The sequence below is a fragment of the Pelodiscus sinensis genome, chromosome 12 (assembly GCF_052426305.1).
Source record: "Pelodiscus sinensis isolate ZL-2025 chromosome 12, ASM5242630v1, whole genome shotgun sequence".
NCBI classification, from domain to species: Eukaryota; Metazoa; Chordata; order Testudines; family Trionychidae; genus Pelodiscus; species Pelodiscus sinensis.
Window position 1 is genome coordinate 1,946,819 of NC_143063.1, and position 20,327 is coordinate 1,967,145.

General features: G+C 70.9%; 1 protein-coding gene across 2 annotated transcripts; it reads right to left on the minus strand.

Moving 5' to 3' along the window:
• Window positions 1–209: 209 nt before the first annotated feature.
• Window positions 210–19,930, minus strand: BCAR1 (BCAR1 scaffold protein, Cas family member). Of its 2 annotated transcripts, XM_075940610.2 has the most exons (7): window positions 19,771–19,930; window positions 7,225–7,827; window positions 6,141–6,299; window positions 5,370–5,483; window positions 3,166–4,227; window positions 1,193–1,282; window positions 210–1,079 (listed from the first exon to the last, which is right to left on the minus strand). In XM_075940610.2, the coding sequence occupies exons 1-7, from the start codon at window positions 19,780–19,782 to the stop codon at window positions 564–566; spliced, it is 2,556 nt and encodes an 851-aa protein (XP_075796725.2). In that variant the 5' UTR covers window positions 19,783–19,930; the 3' UTR covers window positions 210–563. The 2 variants fall into 2 exon arrangements, with proteins under 2 accessions (XP_075796725.2, XP_075796724.2); XM_075940609.2 differs by lacking the exon at window positions 19,771–19,930 and having other exon boundaries at window positions 6,153–6,299; window positions 7,225–7,854.
• Window positions 19,931–20,327: the final 397 nt, after the last annotated feature.

Here is a 20,327-nt window from a genome sequence, read left to right on the forward strand (position 1 = left end):
GCAAACCTCTGTGCTGCCATGCCAAGGGGCCCAGACAGGCATGAGGTTCCCTCCTGCTCCGGGAACCCACACACTTCGAGGCACCAACTGCTGGGTAACTCTGGGTGCTGTCCTGCCATGCCCTGGCGAGGCACATCTCCCTGTGCCCAGGGGCCGCCGGCCAGACCCAGCGCTGTGGGCCAGGTGGCGGACACAGACACCCCTCTGGCTTACAGTTTGACTGTACTTTATCGATAGATAGAGACCTCCCCTTGCCTTTCCCTGCCTTCGCCCAGCACAACGCCCCGGCTGCCCGCGAGGCGGGAGAGCTCCATCATTCAGTCAAAGGAAATCAGCGCCGCCCGCCTGCTCGGCTCCAGTTCCAGCAACTCTCGTTCTCGGCCCCGTGGCCAAACCCCTCCCGGAGCACAGGGATCTGCCTCGGTGGCTGCGTTCGGGGGAGGCCCCTCTGCGTTCCCAGGCTCACTCCGGCGCCCCCCCGAGGGTCTCCTGAAATACGTCCAAGGCCCGTGCCAGGCGCCTGGCGCCCCGGGGCCGCGGCGGGAGGGCGTGCCTGGCGCCGGTCACATGGCTGCCAGCTGCCCCAGCGCCATGTGGAACTGCTGCGTGCCGCCGGCCAGGTCTCGGACCCGCTCCAGCATGTCCCGGGCGGCGGCGGGCGAGGGGTAGTGCAGGGCGGCCGCCTTGGTGCTCCCCACTAGCTCCTTGAGCAGGTCGCACAGGCGGTTGCTGTGCTGAGTCACCCGGTGGCGCACGTCCGGGGCCCGGGCCTGGCGGGCCAGCGTGTCGCCGATGAACACCAGCTTGTGGGCGCTCAGGATGACGAACTTGCTGTGGGCCACGAAGATCTTGGGCGGCTGGTTGGCGCCCACGGCGGCCAGGAAGGCGTCCACGGCGCTGGTGAGCGCGGCCAGGCCGGCCTCGCACTGCTCCAGGTAGAAGAGCAGCAGCTGGCGGTCGGAGGGGCCCAGGGCGCTGCCGCCCCGCACCTGCGCGTAGGGCTGCGGCGGCGCCCAGCTGGACAGGTCGTTGTCGATGGGCCGCGTCACCTCCTGCTCCAGCCGCTCAAACTGCTTCAGCTGCGGGGAGACGGGAGAGCGCGTCAGGGGGCCGGCCCCGCGGTGGGGGCCCTTCCCAGCCTCCCCCCCGCGCGAGCCAAGCCCCTGCCCAGCTCCCCGGGCTACCCCCGTACCTGCTGCTGCTCCAGCTGCCCCTTGCCCTGCCGCATGATGTTGCCTTTTTCCAGCAGCTCCTTCTGGGTTTTCTCAAACTCCTCCTTGCCCTGGAAGGAGAGAGGCCGGGGTGAGTAACAGCCCCAGAGGGAGGGGGGAAGTAACGGGGGAGAGGGGAGTAACAGGGGAAGGAGTGAGTAACGGGGGGAGGGGGGAGTAACAGGGGAAGGAGTGAGTAACGGCCCTGGGGGAAGGAGAGGAGTAATGGGGGAGGGGGGAGTAATGGCCCTGGGGGAAGGAGAGGAGTAACGGGGGGGGGAGTAACAGGGGAAGGAGTGAGTAACGGCCCTGGGGGAAGGAGAGGAGTAACGGGGGGGGGGGGGGGGGGAGTAACAGGGGAGACGGGGGGGGGGGGGAGTAACAGGGGAAGGAGTGAGTAACGGCCCTGGGGGAAGGAGAGGAGTAAGGGGGGGGGGGGGAGTAACGGGGGGGAGGGGGAGAGGGGAGTAACAGGGGAAGGAGTGAGTAACGGCCCTGGGGGAAGGAGAGGAGTAACAGGGGGAGGGGGGAGTAACAGGGGAAGGAGTGAGTAACGGCCCTGGGGGAAGGAGAGGAGTAACGGGGGGAGGAGGGAGTAATGGCCCAGGGGGAAGGAGGGAGGGGGGTGTAATGGCTCCGGGGGGGAAGAGAGGAGTAACAGGGGGAGGGGGGAGTAACAGGGGAAGGAGTGAGTAACGGCCCTGGGGGAAGGAGAGGAGTAACAGGGGGAGGGGAGAGTAACAGGGGAGAGGGGAGTAACAGGGGAAGGAGTGAGTAATGGCCCTGGGGGAAGGAGAGGAGTAACAGGGGGAGGGGGGAGTAACAGGGGAAGGAGTGAGTAACGGCCCTGGGGGAAGGAGAGGAGTAACGGGGGGAGGAGGGAGTAATGGCCCAGGGGGAAGGAGGGAGGGGGGGTGTAACGGCCCCGGGGGGAAGAGAGGAGTAACAGGGGGAGGGGGGAGTAACAGGGGAGAGGGGAGTAACAGGGGAGAGGGGAGTAACGGCCCTGGGGGAAGGAGGGGGGGGAGTAATGGGGGAGGGGGGAGTAATGGCCCTGGGGGGAGGGGGAGGAGGGAGGGAGGTGTAACGGCCCCGGGGGGAGGAGAGAGTAACAGGGGAAGAAGTGAGTAACGGCTCCAGAGGGAGGAGGGAAGTAATGGGGGGAGGGGGGAGTAACGGCCCCAGGGGGAGGAGGGGAGTAATGGGGGGAGGGGGGAGTAACGGCCCCGGGGGGAGGAGGGATGTAATGGGGGGGAAGGGGGGAGTAACTGCCCCAAGGCGCCTTCACCCCAGCTGCCAGGGCAGAGATCCGGGGCTCCCCCTCTCCTGCCTGGAGCCCGGTGAGGAACGGGGCTGGCCCGGCACCGCCATGCTGGGGAGCCCCGGTGCTGGGAGACAGCTCCGGGCCCCGGTTCCTCGCCCCTCCCCGGCGGGCACGCTGGAGGCTCCCGGGGTGCCCGCACACCCAGCCCTGCCCCGCCACGGGGGACACCCCCCAGCTGGCTACAGCGCAGCAGCCTGGGTGCAGTACGGCAGGTGGCCAGGCGGTGGCGCTGCAGCCCGTGGCTGGAGTAAGCCCGCGGCCCAGCAAGGGGCCCGGCCAGGCGGGAGGGAGGCAGCCCCCCCCACCCGGACGTGGCCCGGACCGCGCACTCGGAGCGGCTGCTGCGTAGGGAGCACAGCCAGCGCCGGCCCCTGGGAGAGGGCTCCCCAAAGATCCAGGGGGCCCAGCCCCCCAAGCAGGCGGGAGCCCCACCACAATGGCCCTCTGGGCTGTCAAAGGTGCCCTAGGAACGCTGCCCGCCCCGGCTCACCCCGGCCCCCTGCTGCTCCTATCCAGCTCGGGGAGCAGCCCCCCCTGGCGAGGGCAGGGTGCCGGGGAAGGCGGCAGGCACCGGTCCCCACGGCCTCCGGGGGCCTGGCTCTGCCGGGGCGCCCGCCCCCCGCTGCCCACCTGCAGGTGCACGTAGTCGTAGTCCTCCATCCAGCCGCCCTCGCTGCTCTCGTACTGCCCGTCGGGCGACTCCTGCGCCAGGAACTTGGGCGGGGAGGGCAGGGGCCGGGACTGGATGCTGCTGGCCTTGTCGGCGGGCGCCGCTGGGGGGTGGCTGGCCAGGGGCGGGCTGGCGTCCGGGCCCTCGGCGGGCGGCCTGCCCCGGCGGAACAGCAGCGAGGCGTTGCCGTGCAGGAAGGACGCCAGCTGCTTGGCGTCGTCGGGGACGCCCCGCGCCGACATCACCAGCCGGTCCAGGTCGTCGGCGCTGGGGGCCCAGCCGCAGCCCTCCAGCGCCTGGCTGTGCCGCAGCAGGGCCTGGTGCGCCTCCTCCATCTTCTGCAGCTGCTTGCTCAGCTTGGCATGCAGGGCGCGGTCCGAGGCCTGGGCCGCGCTGCCCACGGCCCCCCGGGCGAACTCCAACAGGTCCCGCAGCGCCACCTGGACGCCCTCGGCCGCCGCCCGCAGCTCCAGCTGCTCCGGGCCGCGCCGGCCGGCGAAGGACATGAGGTAGGAGACGGAGCTGCTGACATGGTGCTGGAGCCGGGCCAGCAGCTCCATGGCTGCATCCAGGTCCAGGCCCAGCTCCTTGGGCGCCTCCTTGCCCGGCCCCGCGTCCAGGGAGGAGCTGGAGACGTTGCTGCGGGCGCTGCCCGTGCTCGAGGCTGAGAGCCGCTTGGCCTCGCCCGCCCGGGTCTCCCGGTCCACCTGTGGCGGCACGTCGTAGACCGACTCGTCCTCGGCGGGCGGGCGCAGCTCCCGGGGCACGTCGTACAGGTCCTGGGCCGGGCCCCGCAGCGCCGGCGGCACATCGTAGATCTCCTGCGGGCAGGGGGCCTCCGGGGCGCCCTTCCCGGCTGCTGGCGGCACGTCATACACATCCTCAGGCAGGGCCGGCTCCACCGGGCGCCGGGCTGGCTCTAGCCCCTTGGGCTTGGCGAAAGCAGGTGGGACGTCGTAGGTCTCCTCTCGGCACAGGCCGTCCGGGACGTCCTTGCTCACGGAAGGGGGCACATCATACACCTGGCCAGGGCACAACGGACGTGAGCACCGCGCACGGCCCCGCCCACAAGCCTGGCCCCGCCAACGAGCCCTGACTGGCATCTGTTCCCAGCCCCGCCCACAAGCCTGGCCCCGCCCACAAGCCCTGATTGGCATCTGTTCCCAGCCCCGCCCACGAGCCCGGCCCCGCCCACAAGCCCTGACTGGCATCTGTTCCCAGCCCCGCCCATGAGCCTGGCCCCATCCACAAGCCCTGACTGGCATCTGTTCCCAGCCCCACCCACAAGCCTGGCCCCGCCAACGAGCCCTGACTGGCATGTTCCCAGCCCCGCCCACGAGCCTGGCCCCGCCCACAAGCCCTGACTGGCATCTGTTCCCAGCCCCACCCACAAGCCTGGCCCCGCCAACGAGCCCTGACTGGCATGTTCCCAGCCCCGCCCACGAGCCTGGCCCCGCCCACAAGCCCTGACTGGCATCTGTTCCCAGCCCCACCCACAAGCCCTGACTGGCATGTTCCCAGCCCCGCCCACGAGCCTGGCCCCGCCCACAAGCCCTGACTGGCATCTGTTCCCAGCCCCACCCACAAGCCTGGCCCCGCCCACGAGCCCTGACTGGCATCTGTTCCCAGCCCCGCCCACGAGCCTGGCCCCGCCCACAAGCCCTGACTGGCATCTGTTCCCAGCCCCGCCCACGAGCCTGGCCCCGCCCACAAGCCCTGACTGGCATCTGTTCCCAGCCCCGCCCACAAGCCTGGCCCCGCCCACAAGCCCTGACTGGCATCTGTTCCCAGCCCCGCCCACAAGCCCTGACTGGCATCTGTTCCCAGCCCTGCTCACGAGCCTGGTCCCGCCCACGAGCCCTGACTGGCATCTGTTCCCAGCCCCGCCCACGAGCCTGGCCCCGCCCACAAGCCCTGACTGGCATCTGTTCCCAGCCCCGCCCACGAGCCCTGACTGGCATCTGTTCCCAGCCCCACCCACAAGCCCTGACTGGCATCTGTTCCTGGCCCCACCCACAAGCCCTGACTGGCATCTGTTCCTGGCCCCACCCACGAGCCTGGCCCTGCCCATGAGCTCTTCCTGGCATCAGTGCCTGGCCCCGCCCACAATCCCGGCCCCGCCCACAAGCCTCCCTGGCCCCATTGTCCCCTCCCAGCCACGCACTGTGTGGGGCGCCAGATGCAGGCCCTTCTCCACGCTGGGCGGCACGTCGTAGATTTCCTGGCCCGGCTCCCGGCTGGTGGGGCCCTTCACCGCCATCGGGGGGGTGTCGTAGACCTGCGGGTACAGCGAGCGAGGCATCAGCTCCTGCGCGCCTACAGCTGCACGGAGCCCGGTGTCCCGGTCTCGAGCCCAGGAGCCCGCCTGTCAAGGGAGGGGCACGAGTCCCACAGGAGGGATGGCTGCACCCTGCCTTGCTCCCCGCCTGCAGATGCTCTCGGGCGGAGCCTGGACACACAGCATCACTTCTGCCTTCGAGAGACCCAACTAGGGATCTCTTTGGAGCTTGCTACAGGCGAGGCCTGGACATGTCATGCGGCAGGGAGTTCCACGGGCTAATCTCGCTGGACTCTGCCCTTTTCAGCATGAGCAGGTGCCCCTTGTTCTTGCGTGGGAGACGCACCCAAGCTGTAGAGGAGACAGCCCTGCCCTGCGCGTCCCACCCTGGGAGAGGAACCAGGACACAAGAGCCAGAGGAAGCTCCGCCTCCCACCCCAGGGGACTATCCTTGAAGAAGCTCCGCCCCCCCATCCGGGGGCTGTCCTCTGAGGAAGCTCCGCCCCCAGCCCAGGTGGGCCACCCTGCAAGGAAGCTCCGCCCCTGGCCGACGTGGACAAAGCCAGGGTATGGGGAGAGCAGCGGCCCTGGGCCACGCTGGGGCTTGGAAGCCAGGCCCACAGGCCTCCCAGCCTGCCTGCTGGCCCAGGGCCTCACCTCCTGGCTGACCTGGCTGGCGAGCAGGCCCCGGACGGGGGGTACGTCGTAGATCTCCTGGGGCCCGAAGAGCAGGTGCCGGGGGATGTCATACTCGTCCTGCTCGCCTTTGGGTGAGTCGTAGATGTAGGCCTGCCCCACCCGCGTGGGCACCACCACCTGGAGGAGAGCACCGGGTGAGGTGGGCAGGCGCTCCCAGCCTGGGCGGGCCGTCGCTGGGGGAGCACAAAGCTCCAGGGGTCTGCAGCCAGCAGTAGCTGTCTGGGCACAGGGGTGGGTGGCCCTGCCTGGAGGAAGGGCCTCCCCTCCCCAGCTCCAGACTGACGGGCACCATGGCTGCTGCCCTTGCGCACCTGCTCTGGGAAGCATAGGCCAGGCTGGCTCCCTGGCTAACCCCAGGGAGGAATCTCACCCCCCCGCACCTTCCCTCCTGCCCACACCCGCTCCCTGGCAGCCCCCTCCCACCCACCGAACCCCTCGTCTTTGGCCCCAACCCTCTGCCCCAGGCCTGCGCCCCCCACGCTCAGAGCCAAGGCTCCCGCTAACCTTTTCCATCCGTGTGTGGAATAAATTGTTCTGTGTGCACCAGGGCATGTGCGAGTGTGCACCACTGGCACAGGCGGAACCTCTCTAGCCCAGCACACTCCGTGGTCCCGCCTGCTTTCAGGTAGCCGGGTGGCTGCTTATCAAGTGTCCTGCAGTCCCATCAGGTCTGTTTGCGGCCCCCAGTGAGGTGGGGTCCTGAGTCTGGGGTACACGTCTGTGCACTTTGCTCTCTCCGGAAGGCAAAGGCCAGGCAGTCCCCCCCATTCTGGAATGCCCCCCGCCCATCGTGCCCACCCCCAGCTGCTGCTCCAGTACTGGGACCCCCCCCCATGGGCATGGGGCAAAAGCGGGGCCCTGGGGTGCGCCGGCTGGCAAAGCGGGGCCCTGGGGGGCGCCGGCTGGCAAAGCGGGGCTCTGGGGCACGCTGGCTGGCAAAGCGGGGTCCTGGGGTGCGCCGGCTGGCAAAGCGGGGCCCTGGGGTGCGCCGGCTGGCAAAGCGGGGCCCTGGGGTGCGCCGGCGCAGGGGGACGCATCCTACCTTTCCCTGGGGCTTGGGCCCGTCCCAGCCCCGCACGTCCAAGGAGGGCGGCACCTGGTAGAGGTCCTGGGGCTGGCTCATGGAGGGCGGCACCTGGTAGAGGTCCTGCCCCAGCCCCACGGCCGGGGGCACCTGGTAGATCTCCTGCGGGGGGCTGGTGGCGAGCTCGGGCGCCTGGCTCAGCGCGGGGGGCACCTGGTAGATCTCCTGGCCGGCGGGGAGCGGCGGCTGCTTGGGGTAGGCCAGCGGCTGCTTGGCGGGCGGGGCGGGGTAGGCGGCTCCGGGCGCGGGGCCCGGGTAGATGCTGGGGGCCGGACTCAGGTAGACGCTGTCCCCCGGCGGGCGGGCGGCGGGGGGCGGCGGGCCGGGCAGCGAGGCCTGGGGGGGCGGCGGCCCCGCCGGCTGCTTCTTGTCGTACATGCCCACCAGGATCTTGAGGCGGTTGCCCGGCACGATGCCCTGGCGCCCGTGCAGCGAGCAGAGCCACCAGCCCTCCAGCCCCTGCGTGTTGCGCTCCAGCACCGTCATGATGTCGCCCTTGCGGAAGGACAGCTCGTCCGGCGACTCGGAGACGTTGTCGTACAGCGCCTTGGCCAGCACGTTCTGCGGGGACATGGAGGGCGGCGTGAGGGGGCGGCCACAGCTCCAAGCCCCCGCCCGGGGCCACACGCCGCCCGCCAAAGGCCTGTGGGGTCGCCCAGAGGCAAGAGACCCAGCGTGGGGAGCCTGGGGGCATGTGCCAGCCACGCCCCACGTGCTCAACGGGCCAGTGCCCCGGCCAAGGGCCCCGGGACAGAGATCCACCGGCATCTCCCAGTGCCCACCCAGCCCTGCTGACCCCACCCCTGTGTGGCCACGTGCTGGGGGCCGGGCACTGCCAGCGCCAGCCGCAGGGGGATCCGCCACTGGCTTGGACGCAGCCCGGACGCCGGGTCCCCCCCGTCCCCGCCTCTCCACTCAGAACCCCCCAGTCCCAGTCCCCCTGCTCCGGGCCGGCAGTGCTGGATGAGTCACGCCCAGGCTGCATGGCAGGCGGGTGGGCAGCTCCCTGGCCAGCCTGCCCTGCTGCTGCCAACCTCCCCTCGCCCGGGCTCCCAGCCAAGCGGGGGATGCAACGCGCCGAGCCCATGGGCATCTCCCGCCGTGCGGCCCCCGGACCTCCCCGACACCCGGGGCCCCCTCCAGCCCCGGCTGCCTTCAGACCCTGCAGGGTAAACCCAGAGTGACCCGACTGGCTCGGAGGGCCGCACCCCCACCCGAGCGATTCTGTGGGCCAGGGGCCCCGGCAGAGCCGTGGGGGGCGCCACGGCTGGCGCAGCGGGGTGGGGCGGGTCAGGGGAGGGTGCCACTTGACAGCCCATCTCGTTCGCCCTGGGTGGTGCCGGGCAGAAAGAGACGGAGCCGAGCCCTGCGGGACGCCGGAGCCGCTCGTTCACCCGGGTGAGGTCCCAGCTGGAAACCGGGCGCCCAGCACCGCGGGGAAGGCCAGGTCGTGACAGGGCTCCAGAGCCAGGGGCCGGGCCGGCACTCTCCGGAACACGGCCCTCGCCCGCCTTTCCTGCCAGAACAGCTCGCATCCTGTCCGGAGCCGCCTGCAGGGCCCCTCACGTAATGCTCCCGTTTCCGGTGCCCCCGGCCGGACAGGAAGTGCCAGCGCGGCGAGTCAGCCAGGGAGAATTCCTCACGAGCGGAGCCCGGAGAGCCCGGCCCGCCCCTGAGCGGAGCCCGGAGAGCCCGGCCCGCCCCTGAGCGGAGCCCGGAGAGCCCGGCCCGCCCCTGAGCGGAGCCCGGAGAGCCCGGCCCGCCCCTGAGCGGAGCCCGGCGAGCCCGGCCCGCCCCTGAGCGGAGCCCGGCGAGCCCGGCCCGCCCCTGAGCGGAGCCCGGAGAGCCCGGCCCGCCCCTGAGCGGAGCCCGGAGAGCCCGGCCCGCCCCTGAGCGGAGCCCGGAGAGCCCGGCCCGCCCCTGAGCGGAGCCCGGCGAGCCCGGCCCGCCCCTGAGCGGAGCCCGGCGAGCCCGGCCCGCCCCTGAGCGGAGCCCGGCGAGCCCGGCCCGCCCCTGAGCGGAGCCCGGCGAGCCCGGCCCGCCCCTGAGCGGAGCCCGGAGAGCCCGGCCCGCCCCTGAGCGGAGCCCGGAGAGCCCGGCCCGCCCCTGAGCGGAGCCCGGAGAGCCCGGCCCGCCCCTGAGCGGAGCCCGGAGAGCCCGGCCCGCCCCTGAGCGGAGCCCGGAGAGCCCGGCCCGCCCCTGAGCGGAGCCCGGAGAGCCCGGCCCGCTGGCCCCCCAGCTCCGGCCCGCCCCTGAGCGGAGCCCGGAGAGCCCGGCCCGCCCCTGAGCGGAGCCCGGAGAGCCCGGCCCGCCCCTGAGCAGAGCCCGGCCCGCTGGCCCTGCCGCCGGGGGTAGCTCACATGTGCCAAAGCACAGGGGGTCAGGGCCAGGACCCGACTCCCAGTGCCTGGCCCCTCGGGTTGGCACACGGGGGGGGGGGGGAGAGATCAGGAGACGCCGACCCCTTTTACTGCTCCAGGCCCGAGGCTGCCTGGGCCGTGCCGGGGTCGGGGAGCAGCCCCACGGCCGGGGCAGTCAGGCAGGAGGAGTGAGGGGGATCAAAGATGGGGGGGCACTAACAACGCTTCTTCCCAAGCTACAGATGGGAAACTGAGGCGGGGAGGGGCACAAAGCCCAAACTGCCAGGCCCAACAGCCGGGCCCTTTGGGGATGGGGGCTCTCCAACACGGCCCACAGCACGGTCACTAGCAGCACCCCACGCCCCTCGCCAGTGTCAGAGGGGGGAGCAGGGAACTCGGGGCTGGCACACCTGGGCTCTGCTGCCAACTCCAGGTGAGCCCGGGCAAGGCACTGCTCTGCCCGTGCCTCAGTTTCCCCATCTATAAACCAGGGATTGATTACTTGGTCACAGGGACTCCGTTCCCACCAGCAAACCAGCACTGGAACCTTGGGGGGGGGGGGGGGGGGGGAGACGCAGGGGAAGACACTGGCCCCGTGGGGAGGGGCCAGCGTTTCTGAACGGAAGGCGGGCGCCTCCCAGGAGTCGGGGCTGCCAGACCCCCAGGGACGGGTGGTGCGGTGGGGAGCTTGGCTCAGGCCCTGCCCGGATGGCTGGAAATCCCAGCGACAGGTGGGCTGTGGAGATGGGCTGGCGCGAGGCGGAAAATTGGAGACAGCTGCCAGGGGACTGGCAGGAGCCCCACCCCAGCACCAGCCGCATTTCCAAGTGAGCGGCTCACAGCCAAGGCCAGGTTTTCGCCCAGTGAACTTCCCGCTCAGCCTGTGCCTGGCCAGCTTGATCCACACCCTGCCCCCCTCCCCCCACTCAGCCTGGCGTCCCTGTGCTGGCTGCCAGGGCTGGGTGTTAGCTGGCACTCCCCGCCAGCAGCAGCCTCTTATGCCAAAGGGCTGGCAGGGGGGAGATGCCCCCCTCACTGTGATCACAAAGCACCAGCCTCACACCTCCCATGGGCCCCAAGGACAAGTTGTTGCCTCGCTGCAACAGGTGGGGAAACTGAGGCAGGGCACAGGAACGCGACAAGGCTGAGGTGACAGAGGACAAGTTTCCCAGGGAACATGAACCCAGAGGACTCTCCCGGTCCTGCATGGGGAGAATTTCATACCCCCCGCAGGTGTCCCAAGGATGCCCCGCCCCCTTCCCTACGGCCACCTCTGCCGGCCTCCCGCAAGGCACCGCGAAGCAGCCGCTTGGAAAGGCCGCTGGGATGGAGCCCGCCAGCCAAAGCCCCGGATTGGCACCGGGGGACCAGACTCGGACAATTCGATCACAGCCCTGTGCGGAGACGCCTGGCGCGACCAGCCTCAGCAATCGTCCCCCCAACAGAACAGCGTCCAGAAGCGGGCGAGAGCGCGGGCCCCGGCGCGGGCGACAGTGTGGGCGAGAGCGTGGGCCCCGGCGCGGGCGAGAGCGCGGGCACCGGCGTGGGCGAGAGCGTGGGTAAGAGCGCGGGCACCGGCGTGGGCGAGAGCGTGGGTAAGAGCGCGGGCGAGAGCGTGGGTAAGAGCGTGGGTAAGAGCGTGGGCACCGGCGCGGGCGAGAGCGTGGGTAAGAGCGCGGGCGAGAGCGTGGGTAAGAGCGCGGGCGAGAGCGTGGGTAAGAGCGCGGGCGAGAGCGTGGGTAAGAGCGCGGGCGAGAGCGTGGGTAAGAGCGCGGGCGAGAGCGTGGGTAAGAGCGCGGGCGAGAGCGTGGGTAAGAGCGTGGGCAAGAGCGTGGGTAAGAGCGTGGGCACCGGCGCGGGCGAGAGCGTGGGCAAGAGCGCGGGCGAGAGCGTGGGTAAGAGCGCGGGCGAGAGCGTGGGTAAGAGCGCGGGCGAGAGCGTGGGTAAGAGCGCGGGCGAGAGCGCGGGCACCGGCGCGGGCGAGAGCGTGGGTAAGAGCGCGGGCACCGGCGCGGGCGAGAGCGTGGGTAAGAGTGCGGGCACCGGCGTGGGCGAGAGCGCGGGCACCGGCGTGGGCGAGAGCGTGGGTAAGAGCGTGGGCACCGGCGCGGGCGAGAGCGCGGGCACCGGCGCGGGCGAGAGCGTGGGCACCGGCGCGGGCGAGAGCGTGGGCACCGGCGCGGGCGAGAGCGTGGGCACCGGCGCGGGCGAGAGCGTGGGTAAGAGCGCGGGCCCCGGCGCGGGCGAGAGCGTGGGCACCGCGTGGGCGAGAGCGTGGGCACCGCGTGGGCGAGAGCGTGGGCACCGGCGCGGGCGAGAGCGTGGGCACCGCGTGGGCGAGAGGGTGGGCACCGGCGCGGGCGAGAGGGTGGGCACCGGCGCGGGCGAGAGCGTGGGCACCGGCGCGGGCGAGAGCGTGGGCACCGGCGCGGGCGAGAGCGTGGGCACCGCGCGGGCGAGAGCGCGGGCACCGCGCGGGCGAGAGCGCGGGCACCGCGTGGGCGAGAGCGCGGGCACCGCGTGGGCGAGAGCGTGGGCACCGCGTGGGCGAGAGCGTGGGCACCGCGTGGGCGAGAGCGTGGGCACTGCGTGGGCGAGAGCGTGGGCACCGTGTGGGCGAGAGCAGACATGCCTGCACATGCACCTCCCCACAGGCAGTACCTTGGATCCCACCTGCCAGTCCTTCCACTGCCCTGTGGACATTCACAGGCCCCTTGGAAAGGAAAAGCTCCCACCCAGGACTGGCACTTGGGGGGCACCGAGCCTGAGCCCAGCCCCGCCTGCGCAGGATCCGCTGTCAGTGCCCCCGGAGCCCGCCGCACGGCCCTGCAAGGAGCGGCACTGCTGGCACCCTAACCCGGCGGACAGGACACCCCTGCCTCCTGGCACTGCCCCTGCAGGTGGAGCCAGAACCCCCCGTGTCCTTACGCCCCCGCCCCACGGCCTCGCTCGGGCCCCGCTCTGCCAGGTGGCACCCGTGCCCGGGGCAAGGAGGGGAGCGCGCTTCTCCCCGCAAGAGCCATCGGGGCGCCTCGGGGGGGCAGCCCAGCACAGGTGACAGGGCGGGTGGGCACGGTTGCGGGGGGCTGAATGCACCACTGCACAACCTGCTGCCAGGGAGTGCCTGGGCAGAGGCTCGCACGTGGCCCTGGCATCTCCCTGTGGCGGGTGCTGAACCGGGCCCCCTGATCCCCCTCGGGGCAGAAGATCCCCTCCCTGGCAGGCCTGTGGGGAGGGTGCTGGCGCATGCCAGGCAGGGCTGCGCGGGGGGCGGCGAGCTGAGTGCCACGCAGCTGGCACCGCCGGCTCCTAGAACGTGCCCACGGGCGGGCAGGCAGCCGGCAGGCGCCGCGCCAGCAACGCGGAGAGAAAAGCCCCGAGCGCCTCTCACGCCGAACAACAGACCGGCTGTCTGCAGAGCGGGGAGCCGGACGCGGGCCCGGCACACAACGCTGCCCTTTGTGTGCCTGGCAGAAGCACTCCCCGCCCGCCACGGCCTCTTCCCTGCCCTCTCGCTGGCCAGCCAGGCAGGCTCCCCCGTCTGACGCCCGCTCTCGCCGGGCACGGGCACTGCCCGCCCTGCTTTGGCAGCCCAAGGGACCCGTTTGATGCCAGCTGTGGCCCTCGGTGACACGGGCACCTGCCCACTAGGGTCTGCGCTCAGCTGCGTGGCACATCCTGGCAGGGTCCGAGCCCCGACCTGGCCCGGGGGAGCGTGTGGTTCACCAGCCAGCCCTGGAGTTAAGGGCAGTTCCCACAGGGACAGTCCTATCCCGCCCAGAGGGTGCCTGGGGCATACACCAGGAGCCCAACTCCCCCCCCAGCCAGCCCCGTAGCCACCCCCTTGCCAGGGTGCATGGGCCAGCAGCCAGCTTGCTTCGGCCACCAGGGCGGCTGTGCCACGGGGCTCCTCTGGCAGTGCTCCGGAAAGGGGCATCAGCAAATCGCGTGCCCCTTGCTCCGTGGCGCAGTAACTCCCTGGCCCAGCACAGCCTGGCATGCACTGAAGCCGGGTCGCGGAGGGGCTCCAAGCTCTGCTGGGTTGTTGCAGCAGGTGAGACCTACGGCACGGCAGCGCCCCACGCCACGCCATGGAGGAGCCCCACGCCATGCCACGCCATGGAGGAGCCCCACGGCACAGTGGAGCCCAACGGCACCTCGGCAAGGCACAATGGAGCCCCACACCACGCCACGGAGGAGCCTCATGCCACGCCACACCAGAGCCCCACACCACGCCATGGAGGAGCCCCACGCCACACCACAGAGGAGCCCCACGCCATGCCACGCCAGAGCCCCACGGCACAGTGGAGCCCAACGGCACCTCGGCAAGGCACAATGGAGCCCCACGCCACGCCACGGAGGAGCCCCACGCCATGCCACGCCAGAGCCCCACGGCACAGTGGAGCCCAACGGCACCTCGGCAAGGCACAATGGAGCCCCACACCACGCCACGAAGGAGCCTCATGCCACACCACGCCAGAGCCCCACGCCACGCCAGAGCACCACGCCACGCCACGCCACGCCAGAGTCCCATGGCACAGTGGAGCCCAATGGCACCTCGGCAAGGCACAATGGAGCCCCACGCCACAGAGGAGCCTCATGCCACGCCACGGCAGAGCCCCACGCCACGCCACGCCAGAGCGCCACGCCACGCCAGAGCCCCATGGCACAGTGGAGCCCAACGGCACCTCGGCAAGGCACAATGGAGCCCCACGCCACGCCACGGAGGAGCCTCACGCCACGCCACGCCAGAGCCCCACGCCAGAGCCCCACACCACGCCAGAGCCCCACGCCACGCCAGAGCCCCATGGCACTGTGGAGCCCAACAGCACCTCGGCAAGGCACAATGGAGCCCCATGCCACACCTGCTCAGAACCCAACGGGTGTCCTCAGACACAGCTGGGGCAAGGGCAGCCAGACTCCATGGGGAAGCCCTGGGGGGAACCTGCAGGGTGTCGGGGCCAGGTGCCACCCTTTCCCGAGACACCAACAGTAGGCTGGGGAAGGCAGCCTTGCCTAGTGAGCAGTGCAGCAGACAGGGACTTAGAAGACCTGGGTTCTCTTCCCTGCTCTGCTTGGTGAGTGTGGGCAAACTGCTTCCTGGCCCCATGCCTCAGTTTCCCCAGCTGTAAAAGGGAGATGGTGCTGTGTGATTGGCGCAGGGATGAGCTGGGGGCAGCTGTTTTCTCGGAGAGGCGAAAGGGACATTTTCTCTTGGCACCTAGTGCTGGAATCCAGCCCAGTTCTCAGAGACAGCAGCACAGCGACCCGGAACCAACCCCCGCTCACAACAGCGGGCATAGACCCACCCCTCCTGGGGGCGGGGCCAGGTGGCAGGTCAGCGTAGGTAAGGCCCAGCCCACACGCACACTTGGAGACATGCCCAAGGTCACAGGGGCAACGGTGGCGGAGCTGGAACCGGGGCTGTCTCCCTCTCCGAGGATGGAGTGTTTGCACTCCGGGACCAGGGCAGATAGCTCCTCCACCCACTAAGCCAGCCAGCCCCTCTCTGGGGGAAGGGTGACTCCTCTACCCCCCGCACCACCACCGCCGAGCTCTTCTGGGGCGACTGCAACGCCCCGGGCTGGTCCCAGTCTGGCACCCAACGGGCTCCGAATGCAGCAGCCGTGGGGCAGGAGGACCGGGGGGGCTTCCCAGGGGAACACTGCCACACTTGGGGTAACGGCCGGGCGGGATATCCCACAAGAAAAGCTTGGGCCTCACTGGGTTTGGTAGTGTACCAACCCCCCCATAGCCGCTCAGCGACACGCCCGCGGCAGTGGGGAGAGAAACCAGTCGCTCCGGCACAGGCCTCTGCCGCTTGAGCGACCGGAGACTCGCCACTAGTCACTAGCAGTACAGGGCCTATGGGCTCCTGCAGCACAGGCCTGATTCCAGCCACTAGTGCACACAAGCCGGTAGCAGCGTCTCCCTGGCTAAGGGCCTCCCTCAGCCCCCCCGGCCCGTTTCTAGCCTGCCCCCGCCCCCAGCAGCGACGCCAAGCGAGGCCCAAAGCTTCCCAAACCCCAGCCCCCCCCGCTGGCTCTGGTGACTGGCAGAGGGGACCCGATAGGCCCCCCCGGCGCAGCTCCCAGTAGCCAAGCCACGTGCTCTTCCCACGGCAGCTGGGGAGCTGGCCAGCCCCAGGCAGGGCCCCTCTCCCGGCAGCAGCCGGCCCTCGGTGCCTGCCAGAGCCCGGGGCCTGGCTTGTCCTGCAGACACAGAGCCGACGGCACCCTCCCGGCTCGGCCCCCAGCCCGCCCCGCAGCTGCTGCGGATTGATCGTCGCTCCCCCCTCGGCGCCCAGCAAACCGCCTCCTGCCGCCCTGCCCTGCCACCCGCATCAACACCTGCCACAGCGGCCTCTGAGCGCCAGCCCGGCCAGACACGGGGCCGCGGCACCACGCCCAGGCAGGCTGGGCAGCGGGGGCCAGGGCCCCCTGGGCAGGACAAGGCGGGACCCCCCCGGTTCTCCACTCCTTGCTGCTGTGGTTTGGTCATGCCGGGTCTGCCAGGGCCAGGTTACCCAGGGACCGTTCACCCCCAACCCCGCAGGGGAGCCAGTGCCCCGGCACAAGTAGGCTCACGTGGCGGGGGAGGGTGTGTCCTGGCACAAGCGGGCTCACACCAGGGGGGTCCTGACCAGGTGGCTTCCTGCCGAGAGAAGGGCTCCTCAAATGCAGCATATGGACTCTCAAATGCTCATGTATCTGGAGGGGGATTTATCTGTCCCCCCCCAACCACGGCATCTGAGCGCATATTGACCTCCCGCACTCTTTGGAGACAGGGCCATGCTATTACCCAGATTGCCCTGCTAGGGAAACTGAGGCACAGAGCAGCTAAGTGACTTGACCAGGGTCCCCTGGACAATCTCTGGCAGAACTGGGATTTGAACCTGGGTCTCCTGAGTCCTCATCTGGGACGCTAAGCCACCGGGCCTCCTTCCCCCCGCAGGTCGGCTCTCCTCAGCCATCTGGTGCATACAAGGCTTGCTGGCTGCCTTCTCTGAGAGGCCCGCCATGAGCCAGGGCCTCAGGCAGGGTAAGCAGGGCGGGTGCTGCTCAGCCTCGTCCTGACCTGCCCATGGCCCCGCGCCAGCAATCTTAGGTGTTTGTGCAGCCGCTGCACCCTGGGGCTTGCAAAGGGCAGGCCTCTCCCAGCTGCCCCACGCCCAGCCCCCCCCGGGGCAGCCAGGTGCCCGGGAGCAAGGGCAGCCCCGCAAAGCGATATGCTACGCTCAGGGCTCGCCGCGCCCTCTTCCTGGAACTCCCTCCCACACCACCTGCTCCCACGGCCCCGCGTCACACGCGGCCGCCCACAGCTGGCAGGGGCGGGCGCCTCCCCGAGGGTGGGTGCAGCTACGGCTCGTAGCCAGGCCGCAGCCCCCACGCCGGGGCACCCCTCAATCCACGGAGGGAGGGAACAACAGGCCCTGAGTCCCCTTGGTTGTGGGCAGGCCCAGAGTCTCTGCCCGGACCCCCCTTCCTCGCTGGGCTGTCGGATGGTGACAGTCGCCTTCAGGGCTCGGCCGCACGTGGCGCTGGACGTACCCGCAGCACCAGGCCGCCCAGCCCCACAGCGCCTGCCGTCGGAACCAGGCCCAGGGAGGAGAATGGCCCCGAGGGGGCTGGTAGCCCCCCCGGCCATGGCAGAACCAGCTGCCCAGAGACGCAGGCACCCGCCCCCTCCCCTCCCACCTTTCCGCTCACCGGGGCAAATCTGCGGGCAAAGGGGGTTGGACAGAGAACCCCGAACACAGCAGGGGAACCAGCCAGCTAAGCCGTCACCAGCTCCCACAGCGCAGAGAGACCCCCCGCCGTGGGCACTGCCAAAGGGGTCTGTGACCCCCGCCACCTGGGAAGATCCCCCCCAGCCCTGGTCGGCCCCAGCCAGGGGACAGGCCCTGGCCAAAGGGGGCGTCTCCTCTCAAGGGTTCCAAGTGCTGCGGGGGGGGGGTCCCTGCCCCCGCTCTGCTGTAGCATGACAGGAGTCGCTCCCCTCCCCCGCGGGGCCCTGCGCCAGGCCGAAGGCTGATTGCCGGGTGAATCATTAACGCCGTCGCTGACGCAGGCGGGCAGGGCACTTACGCTCTGCCACTAGCCACCGGCTGTGCCAGTTCCCCCCCCGCCGGCCCCTGGCACCACGTGGCCTCCTCCAGCAACGGCTCCCTCCCCCCTTCTATTGCCAGTGGCAAATCTCACGGGGGGGGGGGAATCCGGCCCCCCCAACAGGCTTCGGGGCCCCCTGCCCAGCACAGACCCAGCTCCCGATGGTCAAATGTTGCCAGACCCCCAGCTTGGACAGCCTGGTTCCAGGCACCCACACAGCCGGGGGGGAGGGGAGAGGCAGCCTAGGGCCCAGTGTGGGTCAGGGCGCTGTGGGCCTCCTCCCTTGCCCCCGGGGCCAGCAAGGGGGCAGTGCCTGGTGACACCCCCTCCTGGCTATCATGGTCTGGTGCCAAGTGCCAGAGCACCCCGGCTCAATCGCAGGGTGCAGGCCCTGCCGGGGGGTGACCCAGGAAGGCGCCAGCTGGGTGGGAGGAGGGGGCACTGCCCTGTCCCATGGGGCCGAGTCAGGGAGGGAGCGCGGGCCAGTGGGGAGAGCAGGGCGGGGAAGTCCGGTGCCCGGCCGGATGTGCCACACGACTTCCAGGCAGGTCACTTCCTCTGCGAGCCCCGGGCCCAACCTGAGCCAGAGTCGGCCCTGCCTGCCCTCGGGGGGATGAAGGGGCCGAGTGTCCGGGGAACCTCTGGGCCATCTTGGCCACCAGGCCCTGGTTCAGAGCCCCGAGAGCCCGGGCTGGCAGGCGCTAGGGGCCGGGGCAGGGCAGCGGCCCATGCTGGGGGAGGGGATCCTAGGGGGGAACAAATGCTCAGGACATATGCCCAGGTCACAGCCAGGCTGCCCGCTGGGACAGGCCCCTGGCTGGGAACCCAGTCCCCGGGCGGGGCCCCCATCCCAGGCACCCCTCGGGCCAGCCAGGACCTGCACCCGCTGCTGGCCTGAGACGGCTCCGGCAGCGGGGAAGGACGGTGCATGCCCGCCCTGGCACCGGGGCACGGAGCCTACGGCCGGGTCTGGGCCACCAGTCCAGCGAGCACCAGGGCCTGGCCCGAGACCTAACTCACTCATCACGGGGGGGGGGGGGGGTTGAGCAGCTAGGGGCCCGGCCTGAGACCCAACCAACGCATCACGGGGGGGGGGGGGGGACTGAGCAACTAGGGGCCCAGCCTGAGACCCAACCAACGCATCACGGGGGGGGGGGGGACTGAGCAGCTAGGAGACCAGCCTGAGACCCAACCAATTCAACACGGGGGGGGGGGGGGACTGAGCAGCTAGGAGCCCAGCCTGAGACCCAACCAATTCAACACGGGGGGGGGGGACTGAGCAGCTAGGGGCCCAGCCTGAGACCCAACCAATTCAACACAGGGGTCGGGGGGGGACTGAGCAGCTAGGAGCCCAGCCTGAGACCCAACCAATTCAACACGGGGGGGGGGGACTGAGCAGCTAGGAGCCCAGCCTGAGACCCAACCAATTCAACACGGGGGAGGGGGGACTGAGCAGCTAGGGGCCCAGCCTGAGACCCAACCAATTCAACACGGGGGGGGGGGGGGACTGAGCAGCTAGGGGCCCAGCCTGAGACCCAACCAATTCAACACGGGGGGGGGGGGGACTGAGCAGCTAGGGGCCCAGCCTGAGACCCAACCAATTCAACACAGGGGTCGGGGGGGGGGGGACTGAGCAGCTAGGGGCCCGGCCTGAGACCCAACCAACTCATCACGGGGGGGGGGGTCCGTCGCGCTCTCCCGCAAAGGACAAAGCCGCTTCGCCGCGCACCGAGCCTCACGCCCGGCCCCAGCCCCGGCTCCACCCCCAGCGCAGGCCCCCGGCGCGGCCGGGCTCTGGGCCGGCGAATGACCCTCCCCGGGCCCGCTGCGGGGCCCGATCCGGCGCCGGGGGCCGCCCGCTCCGTGCCACGTCGTGCGGGGCAGGGCGCTCGGCGCGGCCGCGGCTCCGCATTGTCCCGCGGGGCGGCCCGGAGCTGCCAGCGGGGCCCGGCTGCCCGGCGGGGATGGGCCGGGGCCGGCGCCAGGAGGCGGCGGGGATGGGCCGGGCCGCGGCGGGCGGGGTGGGGGGCACTCACCAGGTAGTTCATCTTCCCCGGCGGCCCCGCCGCGGGCCCAGGCGGCGCGGCCCGGCTCGGCGCGGCTCGGCAGCTCCGCACCCCAGCGCTCCCCCGGCCGACTGGCCGCCGCGCCGCCTGGGCTGGGCTGGGCAGCGAGCCCGCCCCCAGCGCCGCCCTCCGCACGCCCGCCCGCCGGCAGCAGGGGGCGCCCTGCGCGTGTGACACGGGGCTGCGTGTGCGCCTGAGTGTGTGACACGGGGCTGCGTGTGTGAGTGTGTGACACGGGGCTGCGTGTGCGCCTGAGTGTGTGAATGGGGCTGCGTGTGTGAGTGTGTGATACGGGACTGCGTGTGCGCCTGAGTGTGTGACACGGGGCTGCGTGTGTGTGTGTGTGTGACACGGGGCTGCGTGTGCGCCTGAGTGTGTGACACGGGGCTGCGTGTGTGTGTGTGTGTGACACGGGGCTGCGTGTGCGCCTGAGTGTGTGACACGGGGCTGCGTGTGTGTGTGTGTATGACACGGGGCTGCGTGTGCGCCTGAGTGTGTGAATGGGGCTGCGTGTGTGTGTGTGTGAT